Source organism: Myxine glutinosa, chromosome 6, assembly GCF_964187855.1.
Source record: "Myxine glutinosa chromosome 6, kmMyxGlut1.1, whole genome shotgun sequence".
NCBI lineage: Eukaryota > Metazoa > Chordata > Myxini > Myxiniformes > Myxinidae > Myxine > Myxine glutinosa.
The window spans coordinates 167,870,749-167,894,831 of NC_136266.1; the positions used below are offsets into that span (position 1 = coordinate 167,870,749).

Here is a 24,083-nt window from a genome sequence, read left to right on the forward strand (position 1 = left end):
ACCGGTGGCCCGACGGTGGGGATGTGATGGGCCACCCTGTGCTTGACGGCCCCCGCCGAGAAGGTGGGCCGCGTGAGGGCCGGGAAGCCGGCGAGGAGGCGGGTGAATGCGTCCGCTGCCGGAAGCGTACAGATCAACGTGGCCGGAACCGAACCGTTCGGCAAGCCGCTTGGCAAGCCGCTCGTTGAGCTGCTCGACGAGCTGGGCAGCGCACAAGCGAGCGAGCTGAACGTCTCGGCCTGGACAAGACGTCTGCACTTTACGTCGACCAGGAGCCCATTAGCACACAGGAAGTCCACGCCAAGCAGTGCCATGGGCACGTCGGCGGTGACGAACGTCCATCGGAAAACCTGCCCTCCGAACCGCAGAGAGAGGCAGCGTTTTCCGTACGTACGGATGGGCGTCCCGTTCGCGGCAAGCAGCGCGGGGCCCCCGCCCGCGGCGTGCTTGTCTGACGTACCGGCGGGAACGACACTCACCTGCGCTCCCGTGTCGCACAGGTAACGGCGCCCGGATAAGGTGTCCGTTATGAACAGCAGGCTGCTCGAACGGCCGGCGCTCATCGCCACTATTGAGCGCCGGCCCGGGCGTTTCCCGACCTGTCGAAGGAGCATGGCGGATGACATTGCCGAGCCTCGTGGCCGAGCTTGGCGTGGAACCAGCACCAGGTGGTGGAGCTGGAGGAGTGCGGCTGGCTCCGCCAGGCCGGTGGAGTTGGCGGTTTTCCCCGCGGTGGCGGTTTTCGCCGCGGCGGTGGGTGGGGAGTGGCGGCGGTCACGAGGGGCGTATCAGCATGCTGCGTATGCTGTGTAAGCTGATGCTGTGGATCAGCATCATCAGCAGCATCAGCCTCGAGGTCCGTGACGGCCGCACCGACTCTCGCCCTCGTGTCCAAACCGCGAAGTACCTGTCCGCCACGGCGGCCAATGCTCGGGGATCCGTTAGCACGGTCCCGGCCAACGCGAGGCGAACCTGCGCTGGAAGTTGGCGACGGAAAAGTGCCCGGAATAGAGAACCGGGGGCTTCGTCGCCCAACAGTGACAGCATATGGTCCATTCGGACCGACGGGCGCGTGTCGCCGAGCTCGGGGAGATCCAGGAGGCGGTCGGCCCATGCGTCGTCCGTGAGGCCGAACGTGGCTAGGAGTAGCCGCTTGATTGCCTCGTACTTGTGGCCGTCTGGTGGGTGGCGAAGGACGGACACAACTCGAGCGGCCGTGCCGGGCCCGAGGGAGGCGACGACGTGGCAGTAGCGCGTGTCGTCGCCGGTGAGGTGCCGAAGCTGAAATTGGGCTTCAGCTTGGACGAACCAGACTTCGGCCTGGGCCTCCCAAAATTCGGGAAGTTTAATCGACATTGCGTTGTCGGCCATGGCAATGGCGTCGTGTGCGGAAGGATCGCTCTGGCAGATCCAACGTCGAGGGTCACCAGTAAAGCGCGGCGTTACGCGCGCTGCTTGCGAGCAAGGAGGAAGCAGACAAGCGGTAACTTATAAGCGTCTTTATTTCAGGAGCTCACTGTAACACTAGCGCGCTCCGGGCTGCGCACCCCGTGTATATCCTCAGGCCACGCCTACCCCTCGGGCGTGGCCGCCGCCCACTTGGTGCGCGGAATGATGTCACCACGCCAGTGGGCTTTCGTGTCCGCCACAACATAATATAACAAATATCATGAAACATTTACATTTTGTAGTCCATTGTATAATTTAAATAAACATAAATGCAAATTTCGCATGTGGAAAAAGTAAGTACACCCTTGGCTCTAAACGGTGGTATTGCCCCCTTTGGCAGAAACAACCTCAAGTAGGCATTTCTTCTAACTGTCTCCCAGTCTCTGACATCGACTGGGAGAAATTGTTGCCCACTCCTCCATGCAGAATTCTTTCAGCTGTGTGATGTTTGAGGGGTTTCTTGCATGCACAGCTCGTTTCAAATCCCCCACAACATCTCGATGGGATTTAGATCCGGGGTTTGACTTGGCCATTGCCAGAACCCTCCATTTCTTTCTTTTCAGCCATTCCTTGGTGGATTTACTGGTATGTTTAGGGTCATTGTCATGTTGCAAGGTCCACCTTCGGTTGAGCTGCAACTTTCCGACAGATGGCCTCACATTATCCTCATGCACCCTCTGGTACAATGAAGAATTCATAGCGGCTTCTATGATGGTGAGCTGCCCAGGCCCTGATGCAGCAAAGCTGCCCCAAACCGTAATATTTCCACCACCATGCTTTACAGTTGGTGTCAGGTTCTTGTGGTCAAATGCTGTCTTTGGTTTTCGCCAAACATGTCTTCTGGTACTGTGGCCAAATAGCTCCACCTTTCACTCATCTGTCCAGAGCACATTGTTCCAGAAGTGCTGGTCTTTGCCTAGGTGTTCATTGGCAAACTTTAGTCTTGCCCTGATGTTCTTTCTGGACAGCAAAGGTTTCCTCCTGGCACACCTCCCATGTAGATCAAATTTGTGCAGCCTCTTTCTAATGGTAGACTCGTGCACTTTGACATCAACAGTGGCAAGAGCTACTTGTAGGTCCCGTGATGACATTCTGGGGTTCTTAGATACTTCTTTCACCATCTTGCGGTCTGCTCTCGGGCTGAACTTGCTGGGGCGGCCTGGCCTGAACAAGTTGGCAGTTGTTTGGAATCTTCTCTACTTGTAGATGATCTTCCGGACAGTCGAATGATTGATTTCAAATTGTTTGGAGATCTTTTTAAATCCCTTCGCAGACTCATCGGCATCTATAACCTTCTTTCTGAAGGCCTCAGAGAGCTCTTTTGATCTCGGCATGGTGACGCCACACACTTCAACAACAAAGAGCAAACCAAACTAAATGTCTGAGGTTTAAATAAGACAGGTTCCTCCAAGATCCTCTCTAACGATGTTCTAATCATTTGCACCTGAGCTGGTGCACCTGATTCTAATTTTAGGTATTTGACAATAGATAAATGTAGGGGTGTACTTACTTTTTCCACATGCGAAATTTGCATTTATGTTTATTTAAATTATACAATGGACTAGAAAATGTAAATGTTTCATGATATTTGTTATATTATTTCACCTTTATCTTTCAATATTGTTGAAATAAAGATCAAATAGCTGTATGTTGAAATATGTTTAAAAAGTGAAAACTTTACATGGGGTGTACTTACTTTTTCACATGACTGTATATATATATACACACACACACAACAGTTTATTCTGCAGTACAGCCTCGTGATCGTGCCAAAGTCTGAAGCCCCGGCCTCGTGTCAGGTATGTTTATATCGTCTTTATTTATTAGGCGGATGTAAATGAACACTTGTTTAACTCTGCACATGTTGCACATTATGTGCAGCAAATTACACCACCCTAAGCTTTGTATTTATTGTTATTTAAAATAAAAAAACAACGCTCTGTACACCGCCTTTGAGGCTCAGTTTGCAAGCCACCGTCTGCAATTCCAATAGAAGGGACACAATTACTCTTTTATGGAAAATGTTTTTCGAGTTTTTTTTTTTACCCCCCCAAAATAGACCGTAGTGAACACACATTCATGTTAAAAGATTGGCCTTTAAAACCTACCCTTATGACGGGGGACAGACAAACACACAAACTGACTGTTTTATATGGTGGATATTTCTTGAACCTATTTATTTACACGTGTGTACATCTCGAAGTGTCTCGCACAGACGGCACTTCACAAAGCAACACCAAATAAATCTGCACCCACAGCGCCTGGCTGTCCGCATCACAAAGGTATTATAGCCACGACCACAGCACAGTGACCCACAGCTGCCAACCCCCTCCATGGACTTGTTACATTCTCGGCCATTCGTTCCCAGCACGCCTTGCTTGGCATCTGTTGCACAGAAATCCGGAGACCTTTCTACATGTACAAGATCATCTCGATGAATGCCGCTCGGATCTTCAACTTTCTGCAATTTCCCAGCCCTCTTTGCCACCAAGATGCTTCTCTCATGCTTTCCCTTGAGCAGGAAGCCGACCTTTTGAAAGCTGGACATTGTCTTCCAGCAAGTTTTCATGGCACAAGAGCCGGACACCCCATGACAGCGACAGTTGATTTCTAGGAGTTTCAGAACAGCCTGGCAGGGACATACCAGTATGTACACATCAGCTTCCATCGAACAAATCATTATAGGAATAAAAATATCAAATTCCTATCCAAATTGAACAACTTATGTGATTAATATAGAAATTTTAAGTCATGTCCTGACACATTGTAAAGGTCAAACAATTTTAGTTTAGATAAGGAAATTTGGCCGTGACTCTTGCGTCACTTCACGAAGTGGTAGGTTGACCGCTTTTGTCTATTGTAACCTTGAATATGTAGTTATCTCCAGGTGGTTATAGAGTGGTTATCATCAATTCTCTGTATGTGGATATGTATGTCTGAACATGATAGAATCGAAAACTGATTGGCGAATCACGACCAAATTTGGCATTCGTGCCTAGGGTACCGAGGGTCAGATCATGAGAACAAACACGCTTAATAACAAAATGGGGAACACAACCTAATTAACAAAGATGGGGGACAAAAGGCAAATAACAAAATGGGGAACACAACCTAATTAACAAAGATGGGGGACAAAAGGCAAATAACAAAATGGGGAACACAACCTAATTAACAAAGATGGGGGACACAAGCTAAATAATAAAGATGGAGGACACAAGCTATTTCTCAATGGAATACTGTTCTCCCCTCTGGGCCGGTGCTTCTGCCTCACACCTAGCTCGGCTTCACGCTGTTGAAACCAAAGCTTTCAGAATCAGTGGAATCTCCTGCGATGACGCTAACTCCGAGGGCCTTACACTCACTCACCGCAGGCAGGTTGGTGGTCTTTCTGTCTTCTACCGACTCCTCTCCGGCCTTGCTCCCCCAGCTCTCTCTGTGCTCTGTCCCCCAAATATTCCTACAGGTCAGGTCGCACAAGATCTGCCAGCAAGCCTCTTATGGTTAAACTGCCAAAATCAAGGCTCTCTGCTCACCTTCACTCTTTCATTCCTCTTTTCTCCCGCCTCTGGAACAAACTCCCTCACTCCCTTCAATCCCACTTTTCCCTCCAGGTCTTTAAAACAGCTGTTCACCACCATCTTTTATCTTCCCCCATCCAAAACCTTGATCTTTTCTACCCACGCTAATTCACCTCAGATCCACTTTTTTTTGAAATTCCAACTTCTTTCCTGGAAGTCCTTGCAGTGTCCATATGTTTTATACCTCTCCCACCTCCCCCCAAGCCCTCTCCCTCCCACAGATCTCTCGATGTCCCTGTCTCAAATGTTGTGTTGACTTTCTCTGTCAAGACTTTCTGCTCACCTTCACTCCTTCATTCCTCTTTTCTCCCGCCTCTGGAACAAACTCCCTCACTCTCTTCAATCCCACTCTACCCTCCAGGTCTTTAAAACAGCTGTTCACCACCATCTCTTATCCTCCCCCATCCAAAACCTTGATCTTTTCTACCCCCGCTAATTTCGGTCCCCATGTGTTTTATACCTCTCCCCCCCCCCCCCCCCTCCCCTTCCCACGCCTCCTGCCCCCAATCCCTCTCCCTCCCACACTTCTCCCTGCTCTCAAATGTTGTGGTTGTGTGCTTCCCCTTCTCTCCCCATCTTGGCTTCCGCTCCCTCTTTTGTATATTTTGTTTGTCTGGTTGATTTGTTTGTGAAATAAATGTTAGCTCTTTCACGAGCCTCGATTCAGTATACAAAAAAAAAAAAAAAAAAAAAAAAAATGTTGTGTTTGTGTCCTTCCACCCTCTCTCTCCCCCATCTTGTCTACCGCTCCCCTTATTATATGTTTTATGTGTCGGTTTGACTTTTTGTGTGATTAATGTTGGCTCTTTCACGAGCCTTGCTCTTGTATACAAAAAACAAAAACAAAAAACAAAGATGGGGGACAAAAGGCAAATAACATATATGGGGGAGACACGTTAAATAATAAAGATGGGGGACACAAGCTAAATAATAAAGATGGGGGACACACACTCAATAACAAAGATGGGGGACACACGTTAATTAACAAAGATGGGGGACACAAGTTAATTACCAAATATGGGGGACACAGGCTCTTTAACAAAGATGGGAGAGACAAGGTGACTAACAAAGATGGGGGACACACACTCAATAACAAAGATGGGAGAGACAAGGTGACTAACAAAGATGGGGGACACAAGCTAATTAACAAATATGGGGGACACACGCGAAATAACAAAGATGGGGGACACAAGTTAATTACCAAATATGGGTGAGACAAGCTCGTTAACAAAGATGGGGGGAGACAAGGTGATTAACAAAGATGGGGGAGACAAGGTGATTAACAAAGACGGGGGATACTAGCTAAATAACATAGATTGGGGACACAAGCTAATTAACAAAGATGGGGGACACAAGCTAATGAACAAAAATGTGGGGGGGTGGGGGGGGGGACAAGGCGATTAACGAAGATGGGGGACGCAATCAAATTAACAAAGATGGGGGACACAAGCTAAATAACAAAGATGGGGCATAAGGTAAAATTAAAAAAGATTCGGGGACACAAGCTAAATAACAAATATGGGGGACACAAGTTAATTAACAAATATGGGGGACACACACTAAATAACAAAGATGGGGGACACAAGTTAATTAACAAAGATGGGGGACACAAGCTCGTTAACAAAGATGGGGGGAGACAAGGTGATTAACAAAGATGGGGGAGACAAGGTGATTAACAAAGATGGGGGACACAAGCTCGTCAACAAAAATGGGGGGGACAAGGCGATTAACAAAGATGGGGGACGCAATCAAATTTACAAAGATGGGGGACACAAGCTAAATAACAAAGATGGGGGAGAATGTAAAATTAACAAAGATTCGGGGACACAAGCTAAATAACAAATATGGGGGACACAAGCTAAATAACAAAGATGGGGGACACAAGTTAATTAACAAATATGGGGGACACACACTAAATAACAAAGATGGGGGACACAAGTTCGTTAACAAAGATGGGGGAGACAAGGTGATTAACAAAGATGGGGGATGCAATCAAATTAACAAAGATGGGGGACACAAGCTAAATAACAAAGATGGGGGACACAAGCTAAATAACAAAGATGGGGGACAAGGTAAAATGAACAAAGATGGGGGACACAAGCTAATTAACAAATATTGAGGACACAAGCTCGTTAACAAAGACGTGGGAGACAAGGTGATTGACAATAATGGGGGACACACACTAAATAACAAAGATGGGGGACACAAGCTAATTAACAAAGATGGGGGACGCAAACTAATTAACAAATATGGGGGGACACAAGCTAAATAACAAATATGGGGGACACACTCTAAATAGCAAAGATGGGGGACGCAAACTAATTAACAAATATGGGGGGACACAAGGTACAATTAACAAAGATGGGGGACACAAGCTAAATAACAAATATGGGGGACACACTCTAAATAGCAAAGATGGGAGACACTAGTTAATTACCAAATATGGGGGACACAAGCTCGTTAACAAAGATGGGGGATACAAGTTAAATAACAAAGATGGGGGGGGGGCACAATCTCCTTTAAAAATTTGGGGGACACAAGCTCCTTAACAAAGATGGGGGACACAAGCTAATTAACAAAGATGGGGGACACAAGCTAATTAACAAATATGGGGGACACAAGCTAATTAACAAATATGGGGGACACAAGTTAATTTAAAAATATGGCGGACACACACTAAATAACAAAGATGGCGGACACAAGTTAATTAACAAAGATGGGGGACACAAGCTAATTAACAAATATGGGGGACACAAGCTAATTAATAAAGATGGAGGACACAAGTTAATTTAAAAATATGGCGGACACACACTAAATAACAAAGATGGCGGACACAAGCTAATTAACAAATATGGGGGACACAAGCTAATTAATAAAGATGGAGGACACAAGTTAATTTAAAAATATGGCGGACACACACTAAATAACAAAGATGGCGGACACAAGTTAATTAACAAAGATGGGGGACACAAGCTCGTTAACAAAGATGGGGGAGACAAGGTGATTAACAAAGATGGGGGAGACAAGGTGATTAACAAAGATGGGGGACACAAGCTAAATAACAAAGATGGGGGACACAAGCTAAATAACAAAGATGGGGGACACAAGCTAAATAACAAAGATGGGGGACACAAGCTAAATAACAAAGATGGGGGACACAAGCTAAATAACAAAGATGGGGGACACAAGCTAAATAACAAAGATGGGGGACACAAGCTAAATAACAAAGATGGGGGACAAGGTAAAATGAACAAAGCTGGGGGACACAAGCTAAATAACAAATATGGGGGACAATGACATTATAAACAAGACTCATACCAATACCAGAACTAGTTAGGCAGTTAAGAGGAAGCATCGTTCATTTTTTCAGGAAAGCACCAAATTTGGCACAGATGTAGTATGGACCTATACAATTGTTTTCCTGAGGGGCGCCCAAAAATTAGGAAAATTCAAAAAATCCAAAAAAATGTCCTGGATGCCGTGAAAAAGGGGAGAAAACGGGTATTGATTCGAACTGTAGATTCTGATATTGTGGTCTTGGCAATAGCACACTACTTTACCTACCCGTCACACGGTGTGGAGGAACTCTGGATTGCCATTGGCACTGGTAAAAGCTACCGCTACCTTGCCATCCTTAAAATTGCCACCGGCCTTGGCCGCAGGAAGTCCGAGTCGAGAAAGATATGTTGCCATCCTCTATGACCGGACTACCGAGATAAAGACAGTGAATGACATGCGCCGACACTTGTTCACGAAGAAGGCAAGAACAATTGATCACATTCCCCCAACAGCAGACGCCTTCGAACAACACCTAAAACGTGCATGTTTTCAGGCTGGACACGTATGGAGTCAGGCACTTGTGCCCTACCCAGAACTTCCTTCACCAGCTGATTGGGGCTGGATGAAAACAGGGACTTCTTGAACACCAATTTGGACCACAATACCACTGATACAGGAGGCATGTTCAGAGCTTACAAGCTGCCATTGTAAGTCGGCCTGTAAAGGCAACTGTAAATGCTCCAGGGCAAATCTGCCCTGCACATCACTGTGTGACTGCGATGGACAGTGCTTGTAGTACTACGCGTCTGTGCGAGAGCCTCCACCTTTCAAGTCCCCATAATATTTTAAGTTAAAACTGCAACTGTGTGTAACTTTGATTAATTAATACCATTCCATTGTTATCAGAGACCAATAAAACAATGTGTATCACTTGGAATTGAAATTTTACCTAAAATACTATGAGAGATTCAAGGAAAATGGAAACACCATGGCGGCCATCTTGAAATTAAAGATGATGGATGCCAATCTTTATGCAATTGATCCCATTGGATTCAGAGACCATGAAAACATGGGGTAAGACACTGGAACTGTGGTGTTATCGCTCATAGTATCGAAGTTATTGAGGGAAATAGGTCACAGAGGGCGGTCATGTTGAAATTCAATATGGCCGCCACCAGGGGTTCTGAATTTTTGGGCGCCCCTCAGGAAAACAATTGTATAGGTCCACACTACATCTGTGCCAAATTTGGTGCTTTCCTGAAAAAATGAACGATACGCCCTATTTTTCGGTCTTAACTGCCTCAGTAAACCTCATTGAAGTGCCTTCAAAGCTCCATTTCACTCTTTGGACAGCAGAGTGGGATTATTATTGGGACAAGCTTACAGGTGGGAATGGAATGTTAGGCAAGGAGGAGTGTTGGTAAGACAAGGTACTTGGTGTCCACACACAGTGGCCTTCCCTTAGATTATTAGAAAGACTTGAGCATACTGCGAGAGGTAAGGTCAAGACCCATAAACGCATGATGTATGAGAATGCTACGCGACAAAGGACAACAGGTATGGACGTGACGCACCTGCCTTCCAGCCTCATTGTTGTGCAGGTTCATGAGAGAGGTCACAGAGCGACCATCCTCCGCCGCATCAACAAACTTACGGCAGAATGTAACGCCATAGCGAACGTTATCAGAGCAGCCCCCCCACTGCCAGCCCTCGTCACTTGAACTCCTGGAGAGCGAAGGGTCACAAGAGCACCCGCGGAGCTCTCCGGCACTGCATCCGCGGGTCACAGAGAAAGTCAGACCGGCGCTACTGATGGCGTGGATGAATGCAGTCTCCCTGCTCGCTACCACAAATGGATAGAGGTCAATAAAGTTAGAAACAAAACAGCAAAGCTATGACATTGCCATACAGACCATTCCACCAGATTAAGTAAGTTGAGGATGCAGATTAAGTGCAAAAAAAACTTGTGTATATATACATACAGTCACGTGAAAAAGTAAGTACACCCCATGCAAAGTTTTGACTTTTTCAACATATTTCAACATGGAGCTATTTGATCTTCATTTCAACAATATTGACAGATAAAGGCGATATAATATAACAAATATCATGAAACATTTACATTTTGTATGTGGAAAAAGTAAGTACACCCCTACATTTATCACGACTTCAAATACCTAAAATTAGAATCAGGTGCACCAGCTCAGGTGCAAATGATTAGAACATCGTTAGAGAGGATCTTGGAGGAACCTGTCTTCTTTAAACCTCAGACATTTCGTTTGGTTTGCTCTTTGTTGTTGAAGTGTGCGGCGTCACCATGCCTAGATCAAAAGAGCTCTCTGAGGCCTTCAGAAAGAAGGTTATAGATGCCTACGAGTCTGGGAAGGGATTTAAAAAGATCTCCAAACAATTTGAAATCAATCATTCGACTGTCCGGAAGATCATCTACAAGTGGAGAAGATTCCAAACAACTGCCAACTTGTTCGGGACAGGCCGCCCCAGCAAGTTCAGCCCGAGAGAAGACCGCAAGATGCTGAAAGAAGTCTCTAAAGACCCCAGAATGTCATCACGGGACCTACAAGTAGCTCTTGCCACTGTTGATGTCAAAGTGCACGAGTCTACCATTAGAAAGAGGCTGCACAAATTTGATCTACATGGGAGGTGTGCCAGGAGGAAACCTTTGCTGTCCAGAAAGAACATCAGGGCAAGACTAAAGTTTGCCAATGAACACCTAGGCAAACACCAGCACTTCTGGAACAATGTGCCCTGGACAGATGAGTCAAAGGTAGAGCTATTTGGCCACAGTACCAGAAGACATGTTTGGCGAAAATCAAAGACAGTATTTGACCACAAGAACCTGATACCAACTATAAAGCATCTGGTGGAAATATTATGCTTTGGGGCAGCCTTGCTGCATCAGGGCCTGGGCAGCTCACCATCATAGAATCCGCTATGAATTCTTCATTGTACCAGAGGGTGCTTGAGGATAATGTGAGGCCATCTGTCAGAAAGTTGAAGCTCAACCGAAGGTGGACCTTGCAACATCACAATGACCCTAAACATACCAGTAAATCCACCAAGGAATGGCTGAAAAGAAAGAAATGGAGGGTTCTGGAATGGCCAAGTCAAAGCCCGAATCGAAATCCCATCGAGATGTTGTGGGGGGATTTGAAACGAGCTGTGCATGCAAGAAACACCTCAAAGAATTCTGCATGGAGGAGTGGGCAAAAATTTCTCCCAGTCGATGTCAGAGACTGATAGACAGTTATAAGAAACGCCTACTTGAGGTTGTTTCTGCCAAAGGGGGCAATACCACCTATTAGAGTCAACGGTGTACTTACTTTTTCCACATGCGAAATTTGCATTTATGTTTATTTAAATTATACAATGGACTACAAAATGTAAATGTTTCATGATATTTGTTATATTATATCACCTTTATCTATCAATATTGTTGAAATGAAGATCAAATAGCTGTATGTTGAAATATGTTGAAAAAGTCCAAACTTTACATGGGGTGTACTTACTTTTTCACGTGACTGTATATATATATACATATATATATATATATATATATATATATATATATATATATATATATATATTTATATATATATATATATATATATACGTATATATATATATATATATATATATATATATATATATGTATGTATATATATATAATATATATATATATATATATATATATATATATATATATATATATATATAGAGGCTTGGCATTTATTATGGAATCTTTTTTTTGTGGGGGTGAACTTACTTTTCAAGATGTCTTAGACCCAAAAGTTCATTGGAATTATGTTGAAATTATTCTAGATTTTGTTAATGTGACCTTTAAAAGAAACAAAAACCACATTTGACATTTCTAAACAAATAAATTGATCCTTGAAAGTGATGTAAACTGATTTCGAACTCAATTCATGGACAGTACTGTGTTAAACTTCTGTACGTTTTCCAGAAGTATCTCTTTATTTTGCACATTAGCCAAAAAATGTTTTAACAAAAACAAAAGTTACATTACGACTGGGATTACGGACAGTAAAATTACAGTTCAGTACTTCATGTAACCCCCACGAGCATTCAGGAGAGCAAGTACACGTTGAGGCATGCTGTTCACAAGATTTGCCAAGGTTTGGACAGGAATCGCTTGCCATGCAGTGACAATAGCCTGCTGCAATTCACGCACAGAGGTCGGCTGCTGGTCAAAGTTGTCGATTTGACGCGTTAATTCTGCCCACAAGTTCTCTATCGGATTCATATCCGGGGACATGGCAGGCCACTCCATATGCTCTACACCACGGTCAGCAAGAAAGTGTTGGATCATGCGAGCACGATGAGGCCATGCATTGTCATCTTGGAAGACAAAGTTTCCTCGAAAGGCTGGACGAGCAAATGGAAGCAATGTTTCTTCCAGAATGGTCCTGTACTTGAACTGGTTCAGGTTTCCATTCAGAACAAGCAGGTCAGTTTTGCCCCCTGCATGAAAAGTAGCCCAAACGGTCACCCCACCACCTCGGACTCTTGGCACTATACAATCTTTGTTGTAGGCTTCATGCACTTGTCTGCGCACTCGGACGTGGCCATCTTGACGATAGACCAGAAATCTAGACTCGTCACTGAAGATCACGTGATTCCAGTGTCCTGGCTGCCATTGACGGTGCTCTCTGGCCCACTGCAATCGGCGCTGGCTGTGTTGTCTGGTCAGGCATAGCTTTCTCAGGGGATGCCTGGCACGATAGCCTGCTTGAACCAGTCGTTGGTTGACTAGCCTTCTGGATACAGGTACATTTGTCAGTTGCTGCCACTCAGCCCTAAGCCGATTAGCTGACTTGGTACGGCATTGCGGACTAACCGGTGCAGCTGGTGATCATGCCTCCTTGTGGTTCTGCGCGGACGTCCTGGCCTCGGTATTGGAGTAGGGACACCCCTCTGAGCATTTCGTTTCAGGATCTTTGACACCTGACCTTGAGTAATGCCATACTGCCGAGCAATAGCATGCTGTTTCATGCTGTAATTTTGTAAAGCCACCACTCCATGACAAACAGCATTGTCGAGTTGACGGACCATCTCCAGAGGAAGCAGCAATAACTTTTGGAGACGTGCAGCAGTTGTTTTCCACTAATACAGAACGCAACAACCCTTGTATACCTGACTGTGAAGCCAATCATCAAATGCACCTGTCCGTACATTTTGCCACGCCACCTGTGATATAATCCTGTTGTTGACTTCTTGCTGCGACAGACAATCAGTGACATGGTTCTTTTAACAAATAAATCACCCAAGTGTAAAATAATCTCACCAGGTTGATATACTGAGTTAAGAAAGTGAATCCAAGTCAAGAAAAAAAAATATTCCATCTTAAATGCCAAGTCTGTGTGTGTGTATATATATATATATATATATATATATATATATATATATATATATATATATATATATATTGTTACGGATACGGAGGACGGCTCTCCCGTTAGCAAGGGGTGATTAGCCCCTTGTCCTGTTAAGCTGGCCGCCTCCCCGTTCCTGGTACTTGTAACGCTATCCCACGGGATGGAACGGATCAGGGTTATGGGCCCAGGGTTTATCCCGAATACCTTTATCCATCCCTCCGCAGACTCGGGAGACAAGTACCGCTCGAACCCCGGTTTGGATGGTCTTGTTAGTTGCCGAGCGGTTTTTAGCAACCCGACGTTCGAGCCATTAGCATTACCAAAGACTAACCCGATTCTCAAACGTTGGCCGAGTCGCGCCAGGTGCACTCAATATGGAAACCTCTAAAGCGACCGAAAGAGCATGAAGAAGTAAAAACAAAGTAGGGAATAACAAGATTTATTACTATTTATACACATGAAAGAAAGATGATATATAAGGCAATTGAAGGAGCAGGAGACATAGTGCAATGATTAGCTTATATATGGCAGTCTTAATTAATACCCCAAGACAACATGAAAGACGGACAAACGGGCACACTTACACGGGGGAATTGATGGCAGGAATCACTGGAGGGAGGAGAAGGTCCAAGCCGATGGCAGGGCAGGAAAGGTCCGGGCAATTCCACACCGTCGAGGTCCACGTTCCGTGCTCGAAGCGAACAGCAGCTGGCAGCTCCGCGTCTCCACAGCCGGCAATAGGGCCTAGAGGGTCTCGGCGTATTGCTCAGTATCAGCACCCCCTCACGTCTCGTTCTCTCTTGGCTGCTTTAGCTGGATCGCGCATCTGCCGCACCTCTCTCTCACTCTTCCTCGGACCTCAATCTTCTCCAAAAAGCTCATCTGCTCATCTCCTTGGGGAGCGTCACGCGGCGGGTTATATAGGCCCCGCCCTTCACCCTTTGCGAACCTCCCCCAAGCGTTCTCTCTCCGCCCTCTCAAGCCAAACCCCTCGTTCTGGGTTGGATGAGCGGGGCCGACTTACTCCTCCCCTCTATGACGAGGTGGAGACCCACCTTTCTTCTTCGTCGTTACCTCGTGCGTAATGGAGTCAAATGCAGCAAAGTGGACGGCAGATGAAAATGCAGCAAAGTGCCTAAAGAGTCAATTGCAGCAAACTGGACAGCAGATGAAAATGCAGCAAAGTGCCTAAAGAGTCAATTGCAGCAAAGTGGCAAACCTGGCACTTGGAAGCTGCCATGGGGCGTCGGAGGGCCTACTCTTATTTAATTCGGTGCAATGAAGAGTCAAACTAGTGGGAAACACATCCTTAACCTACAGAGAATAAGGGACTAACTATTTAAAAGGATATATGGGGTCCTGTGTGTAGGTTTATGAAATTAACTAAGAGGACGAGCTTCGACCTTTCTTTACATTACGAGGGTCAGTTACACACAACAAAACCATACTTCTCACATTCGTTACACTTCTCAAATTCGTTACAATATATATATATATATATATATATATATATATATATATATATATATATATAGTATATACAGTCGTCCCTCGCTATATCGCGGTTCACTTTTCGCGGCTTCGGTACATCACGGGTTTTTCTCGCTAATATATGTAAAATCATATCGCGGATTTTTCGCTATATCACGGGATTTTGCGGTATAAATGTATTTTTATATACTATTATTTTAAATATTTTTGTGGTAAAATAAGCATTTTCTAGCCTAAAAAAACGTAAAAAAATAAGAAAAATACAGTAATTAAAACATATTACAAGAAATAAAATACTGTACAATGTACATAGTGTACAGTAGAAGGGTAGACAAAGAGACAAAGAGTCGTGCGTATGGAAAACGCAGATGCGGCAGCTTCCACTTGCACTAGTTACCCACGTAATGGGTAACTGTAATGCTCTTTCTGGCTGTGCAGTACATTCATCATCGTCATCACCTTCATCGTCATCAGTACTGCACAGCTAATTCATCATCATCTTCATCACGCAAGTTGTAGTATTGAAGAGCCGGGGCTCTTGCTTGATACGGACGAAATGACGGGCAAGACACAAACTCGTCCGAGAAGATATTTATTCTCAAAACCAACTCGGGAACACTGAAAAGCCCGTTTATCGGGCTGCATTATAAAGCACAACCAGAAACCGAAACCGAAAGCCACGCCCTCAAGCATGGCGTGCTTCGGTGGTCACGTGATCAACAGGTGTAGCTGATTATACCCGCACGCGCGGCACGCTTTGGTGGTCACGTGACCAGCCACTCTTGCGCCGCGGATCCCCGCCGGTGACGTCACCGGCTGGAGCAAGGAGATTCTGATGCTGGTCTTGCTTGGGGGACCCATGGGTCGCTACAGTATCTTCAATGGTGAGTACCCATTAGAATTTTATATGTTGTTAAAATTACGTATGTTTAAGAGTGTAAAAAGTGTTTAAGAGTATAGGAAGTGTTTATAAGAGTATGGGAAAGGTTAATAAGAGTGTGGGAAAGGTTAATAAGAGTGTGGGGAGGGTCATAAAGCTTTAAAATATATATAAATAATAAAATAAAAATATGGTCGCTACTTCGCGGATTTTCATCTATCGCGGGGGGTTCTGGAACGTAACCCCCGCGATAAACGAGGGATCACTGTATATATATATATATATATATATATATATATATATTGTTACGGAACCCAACGTCGGCCTCTGTTCCCCTTAGAGGGGGGATTCATCCCCTCTTCTATAACTGACCGACGTGGTCCCTGACGCTGCCCAGCGACCTCCGGAAAGGCCGGTGCACAGCCCCGTTCGTACCGCGGACAGATGTTATTTGCCGAGCGGTTTTAGCAACCGCGGCACGAACTATTAACAGATACTAGACCCGATCGTTGAACGCTGGCCAAATCGTGCCACAGGTTTTCAATGGGGGAAAAGACAAAGACGACGGATTTGAAGAAGAGGAAGACAAAGGCAAAAGGTTGGAAATACGACTGTTATTTATTACTACTATTTACACAATGAAAGAAACCAAGGAAGAAGGAAGGATAATAAAATAATGCAGAAAGAGGGATGGACCAGAAGGACACAGTGCAAATTAACTTAACTATGGCAGTCTTACTTACAACCCCAGGACAACACAGAAGACGGACGAACAATCAGACTTACACGGGGGATGATGATAGGGATGAATCGCTGGAAGGAGAGGAAGGTTCAGGTGGGATGGTAGGACGACCGGGCCAGGAGCGAGCAGCCGCCGGCTCTCCGCCCTCTGGTCCACACCGCCGGGATGCTCCCAGCAACGCGTGAGAGCCCGTTGCGGCAAGGCTGGTTGGCAACAGCGTCTCCCTCACTCGTACTCCCGCAGGTTGCATGTCTCTCTTCACAAGGCTTGCTGTCTCTCTCTTCACAAGGCTTGCTGTCTCCTTCTTCACAAGGCTTGCTGTCTCTTCCTCTCACTTATGGCTTGCTGTCTCTTTGCCGGATCTCTCGTCTCGCAACTCTCAGGACTCTCTCCAAAGGCTTCCGCGCGTGCTTATATAACGCCTCGGGCGATCAAGCTGCCGGCCTCCAGGACACGCCCATCGGTGAGCTCGCCTCGGCCCTGATTGGTCGCGAGGGCTCACCGATCCCGCCCTTAGAGGAGGCGTTGGCAAGGCCACGCCTTGTTCCCGGCGCTGGGCCGACTCCTCCCACCTTCTGCTCCGAGAAGACCTCGTGGCTAATGGAGTCTTGCAGCGAAAAACCACAACCCCACAGCAGCAGCAGAATGCAGCAAACCGCCCAATGCAGTTGGCAATTGACGAAAGGGGGATGTGAAGGGAATCTACCCTATTTTAATTCGGTGCAATGGAGTGTTAGTTAATGGAAGACACAGCCTTAATCTAATACACATAATAAGGAGATAACTACTGAACAAGGAGGAAATCTATGATTTGCTACGTGTGGTATATGGAATAACTACGGGAACGACCTTTGACCTTTATACACAACAAATGGAGGAAGGAGGGTGATATTTTACAATTAAACACAATTCTCATATCCACAACAATATATATATATATATATATATATATATATATATATATATATATACATATATATATATTGTTACGGATCGCGGTTTAGATGTTATGATGGGCCGAGCGGATGGTCCAACCGCGACCGTTACAGGATCCCCGATTGGCCCGACTCCCCCAACGTTGACCAGATCGCACCACAGATATTCAATTTGGAAACCTCTAAAGCGACCGAAAGAGAAGGAAAAGAGAAGAAGACAGAGTACGGAGGAAGAACAGATTTATTATACACACACAAGCAAAAAGAAGGAGCGACCAAAGTTATTTACAAGCAATGGATGGAAGAAGCAGTCACACAGTGAATCGTTAACTTATACTATTCAATTTACTTAACCCCAGGACAACATTCAAGACAGACGACGTTCACACTTACACGGGGGAAATTGCAGGCAGGGATGGCGGAGGTGGGTTGCTGGAGAGGGAGGCAGGGTCAGGTCCCTGCAACCGGCAGGGCTGGAGGTAGCAGCTCCCAATTCTTTGCGTTTTTGGCGGGAAAACCCTCAGTCGCGTCGACGCTGCTGATGCTGTGGACGTCACGCGCTGGCTCGGTCACACCTGCTCCTCTCCTTCTGGTGGAGCCGTCTCCCTCCTCTCAGCGCGTCTCTCCAACGCTTGTTTCCTCTCCAAGTATCTCTCCTTTTTGGTTTGGAGCGTCTCTCATCTCACAGCTCACAGCTCACAGCTCACAGCTCACAGCTCATCTCTCATGTCCTCTCTCATGTCATCTCCCGTGTCATTTCTCGAAGCAGTCCCTTCCAGTCGCTTTTATTACTCGGGGCGGAATCAAGCCGCCGGCTGCGAGGGCACGCCTACCGGGTCGCTAACCGCGGTGCTGGTTGGCTGTTAGGGCTGTCCGATTCCTCCTTTGATCATGACGACGTGCCACGCCTGTGAGTTGGCGGCTCCTATCCCCCTCTTCTCCGAGATGAGCACATGGGCAATGGCGGCTTGCGGGATTGAACACCACTCGCACCGCTTTTGAAAGGAACTTTGGGGGAGCGGAGATGATTGGGGAAATTGAAAGGGGCCTACGCTTATTTCGTTTGATACAATGCAGAGTCAATCTAGTGGGAAACACATATTTAGCCTACATGGAATAAGGAAATAAACTATTTAAAAAGATATATCGTGGCCTGTGTGTAAGTTTCATGGAATTAACTAGGAGGACGGCTGCGACCATTATTTACATTACGAGGGTGTTACACACAACAAAACCATACTTTTCACATTCGTTACACTTTCTCCAAAATTGTTACACTTCTCCAAAACTGTTACACTTCTGAAATTCGTTACACTGCACCCTCCTTTCTTCAGGCCCGGGCTCGGGCCTACAAAACTTTAACTTAGTGTGACACGTAGGTGTAATTCCCTCTACAATTAACCTGACCCTGAGTGTGACAATCTTAAAACACAAATAAGTATGTCCCCCTATTGCATTGCACCCTGTCTAACAGACTCAAGCCCACAGCTAACCGAATTACGGAATTGTTCTCCAACTATACATTTACGGTGGGGAGCATTATTTACAATGACGTTATTTCTTATTTACAACGCAACCCAGGACCTGTGTTTTTTTTTTTCTTCTTTTTTTAGGGAACAAGAAAAAGAAATTCCTGTTGGGAGGGAGTAGACAGCACGCATTGCATCGATGCACCAGTACCAATACCACCAAAGCACCCAAAAGCACCACAAAGCACCAAAAGCACCACTCGGTGCACAGTCACCACGGTTTATAATAAACACAACAAAACAACTGGTGGTGGTCTTCTCTTTCTCTGCTGGGCCGATGTTCTTCCCGACGTCTTCTGGCTTCATGCGGCCTACTTGGAAATAATAAAAAGCACAACTTGTGTTCATTTTTATTTACGGCCTCAGGGGCCAACTAAGGGTGGTCCACCTGTTTGGCATAGGTGCCACCTTACCGAGGTCCGCAAGCAAGATTCCCTGGCCACTATGGCCGGTCTCCAACAGAGGTGCCCTGCCCCAGAACCTGGGGTCCATCAAGTGGTACTTGGCCGCAGAACAGCGGTCCATAAAGTGGTACATCAACGCAATGCATGCTGGTTCTGGGAATCTCGTGCGCACAATGGCCACCTCACGCACGCTCCCCTCGGCACCCAATGGCGCACAGGTCCTCAAGTGGGAGACAAAAGGGGGGAAGACAATTGAGCGAGGGGTAAGGTCACAAGGGTACACGTCAATAAAGGCAATGCAGGGTGAAGTGCGTACGGAGAGCGAAGTGAGAAAAACTCGTCCCTACCGTACGTCACCCCCCCCCCCCCCCCTGTCACCTACACTACCCTTGCCCTTACCCCATATTTACAAGAATTTACACCTTTACAAATTCGTCACTACGTCTTGTCTTCCCCATCTTTCCCTTCTACACCAAATTCGTCTCCAATCCCTCTACTTCAAAATTTGCCATCACCAATTCATCATCAATCCTCATAAGGAGGGAGAGATGGAATTACGCACAATGTCACACCCACGTCATGATGCGTCTCACAATCCAAAACATTTGCATTAATGAAAAATAATAAAACATGGCATGGTGTGGAGTTACCTCATCTCAGGTGAGTGGATGCAGATGGTGCGAGGAGACTTCAATCCTAACTATCCTCTAAATGACTTTAACACACTTTACACTACCCGGGGTCTTTCCCTGCCAATCCATTGGCCAACTTACACTATGGGTTCTAAAAACCAATTCCCATTGACCAAACTGTGGTGCTTCTCAATTTGGGGTCTCACTCCCCCGATTCATCTCCCGGTGCCCTCGCACAATTTCTGGGCTGTGGTGTGTAGCTCTCCCAGCAGGTCTACCCACCTGCACACCTCCACCACTGTAGTTGCCACCCGAGCTTACCTGCTCCTCACCCTAACCTATCTAACTGGGGAAAGCCCCTTCTGGCTCTGTCACCCCACTCGGTGCCCTCTGGCACTGGGCTACCCGGATCCGTCCTCCGGATCCTCGGGCCCCATCCACAACAACTACTACCGGTTCCCAGAGCCCACCTGCGGCCTCACCTGGCCGACATCCTCACAGTGGTGGAGCGCCCAACCAACTACACACACTAACAGGCTACACGCCCAGCCATTTCCACAACACTAATGCACCCATCCAAAGACCATTCTTTCACCCGCACCGCAGATGCCAATATCCAACCACAATTTACCTATACCCTCTACCTAACACTTACTCTACCCGCCCCGGGTATCCGTGATGGGGGTCCACTCTTCCCCCATTCACACCTTCGCACCATCCACTCCACTCCACAATTTCCACCATACTCACTCCACGACCATCCATCCCAATACTCCATTTATTCCACACTACCATTCTCCATACCTGCTGTTGCACACCTGTGCCCTCACACCTGGTGCCACCTGCACCCTCCTTTCTTCCTGGACCATTTGGTCATCACAATACACATCACCATCACTCACTCATACACTGCTCCATACACCTGTTCAGTTGCATACCTGTGCAATCACACCTGTTCAATTCTCAAACACACGGCATCATCTCATCTAACTACTCCCCTCTGAAACTTGCGCTTCCCAGTCGTCCCTTTAACTATTGCGCTCCCACGTCATTATCATCCACGCTAATCTACCTGCGTCCCCACTACAGGTATCCTTGTCACTAACTAACCTTAACGTCACCTAATGTCATCTTCTAGGTCCCTACACACGATATCCTAACCCACCCGGGCTAGTTTTCACTGCCATCAACCCCATAAGCTAGTGTTCCTTTGCCCCCCCTGGTGTGAGGGATGGTGGATTGCCCATCCCACCACATCGGGGAGGTCCTACTATCAATTTCGCACACCTAAATCCAACCAATCAAAAATTCTGCCAATCATCTGCCAATCACCGTACCAATCATCAAATTTCGCCTTTTTCTAATTTTGGGTCCAAAACACTAACCTCATCACCCGTCTACTTATTAGGTCCTCTCGGTGCGCCAATTCCCTTCTAAAGCTCGGCTTCGTACAGCCGAGCAATGAACGCGGGTTCTTTGGTGCCGGCGGCTGGATGCGTCCGGCACTCGGTGCAGGGACGGGGGCTTACCCGTGCCGAGATCCCACGCACCACCTCGGCGCGGAGCCATCCAATTTCCCGATCTCGACCTGCCGGAACGTCTCAATAAAAAGTGGTCGCCATGACGACCCTTCCTATCGGGCTGCCCGCTCCGCCTAGTGGAGCCCGGACGCGGCCGTTCCAAGCGAGGCACAGCGTGGATCGCGTACGGCGGTCCTTTCGGAACCGCCATGGCTCGGATCCCCGCTGGTTCTCGCGGCACGCGAAGCCTGGCATGCACCGAGGGCCCGATTCGGCTAAAAGTCGCTCTAACCGCTAACCCGGTTACCGTCGATGCCTCACCTGCATGCTTACATGCATACGCTACCCCTTTCTTGCTCATACATCCAGCCATTTCCATGCTCCTCGTCGTACCTTCTCTTACACACCCAGGTACACTCATTCCACTCCCAGACTTGGTCACACACCTGACCACCGAACACCTTGGCACACATTCGTCACTCGCACACCTCACCAACACACCTCTTCGCGCCCCTTCCTCGGTCACCTCCTCTGTGACAATCACAGGTGTGCTTTCACTCGCACACCCAACCACGTGCCTCACGACCAACTCAAGTGTGCATTCCCACACACGCTCTACCATTCCAGGCGTGCATCCTTCCATTCCAGGTGTACATCCTCGCTCACCTGTCACAACCAACTCACGCCCCGTGTCACTCTCACTACTCTCACCTCCACTCTCGGTCGCGCACTCACCCTTACTCTCGACAGCACACTCTTTCCTCATGCACCCGTCCGTTACACACCTTTCTCGCGCACACTCTTGCGCACACTCTCCCGTTACATCCTCTGTAACACTCACCACAGGCGTACACTTTCTCGTTACATCCTCTGTAACACTCACCACACCGCGCTTCCATGTACCCCCTCGCACACGCGCTTCGACCAACTCACTCTTGACGGCACACTCTCCCGTTACATCCTCTGTAACACTCCTCACTACGCGCTTCCATGTGCTCCCTCGCACACGCGCTGCGACCGACTCACTCTCGACAACAAACTCACTGGTCGGCGCGCACTTTTTCCTCACACACCCCATGGTCGGACATTCTCGCACACCTCTTTTTTCGCACACCAGACCTGTCGCACACTTCACCAACGGCCTTTCACGAACACCCGGATCCAAACCAATCCCCAAGCCGACTGAAGCTTTCCTCACATCATATACATTGCCGAATATTTCGCCACTCACCTTGGCACCTCGTCTCCGCACCTCTTTTGCCACCTGCAAACTCTTTATTTGGTTAGTGAGCAGCACATCATGAGTTGAGCACCGACCTTGTACATATTCCATGACTTCCTCCTTTATCTCCCTCTTAGTTTCCCTCCGTCTCTTCTTAATTTCACTCACCTCTTCTTCCACTTCCTCTAATTTTTGCTTCACCTCTTTTATTTCCCGGTGCGTCTCCTCAAGTTCGTCCTCTAAGGCTACCGTGACCGTCTCTATGTGCATCCTCACCTGCCGGTCCTTTGTCTCCATTATCTCTGTCACCTCGTCCACCCTCATTGTCAGTCCCTCACGTACCATCTGACATTCCTTTTGTGTTGCTATTAATTCGTTTTTAATGTCCTTTTGTGTCGCTTTTAAACCCCCGATGATTGCAGTGTTCTTTTCCACTTGGTCCGCTAGTTCCCTTTGTCCGACTGTCAGCTGTTCTACTCCCTTCGTCAGACCCTCTATGCCCCCCTGTAACCTAGCCGTATTATTCCTCACCTCTTTCTCCATACGCTTCTCACCTCGCTTTACCTCCTCGCGTAGCCCCGAAACCTCCTCACTTACACCTCGTCGTATCTCCTCCATCTCCTTTGTAGATGCCACCCTCATCTGTCCCAATTCATCCCTCTGAGCATCCAGTTTACTTTCTAACCCGATTTGCACCTCTTCTATCTGGTTCCCCATTCGTTTGATTTCCCTGGCAGATTGTTACCCTATTTCCCGCAATTTGTCCTCCATCCTATTTTCTAACCCCATTAACCCATTTTTCACCTCTTTTATCCCGTTGTCTAACCCCTCAAAATTATTGTCTAACTTCCCAAATTTCTTGTCTAACTCCTCAAAATTATTGTCTAACTTCCCAAATTTCTTGTCTAACCCCTCACCGGTACCCCTCGCTTTGTCCCTCATTACCCCCAATTGCTCATTCTGAGCCTCCATCCGGTTCCCCATTACCCCCAATTGCTCATTCTGAGC

The 24,083-nt window shown here is 46.9% G+C and overlaps 1 protein-coding gene across 1 annotated transcript in view; it reads right to left on the reverse strand.

Annotated features, from left to right (window-relative positions):
* Nucleotides 1-3,625: 3,625 nt before the first annotated feature.
* WNT16 (Wnt family member 16) overlaps nt 3,626-24,083 on the reverse strand; it is a 101,069-nt gene continuing 80,611 nt past the window's right edge. Inside the window, exons 3-4 of the mRNA XM_078781099.1 lie at nt 9,881-10,149; nt 3,626-4,078 (exon numbers count right to left, since the gene is read on the reverse strand). Of these exons, the coding sequence (XP_078637225.1) occupies nt 3,626-4,078; nt 9,881-10,149 (722 nt within the window). The remainder of the gene's footprint in view (nt 4,079-9,880; nt 10,150-24,083) is intronic.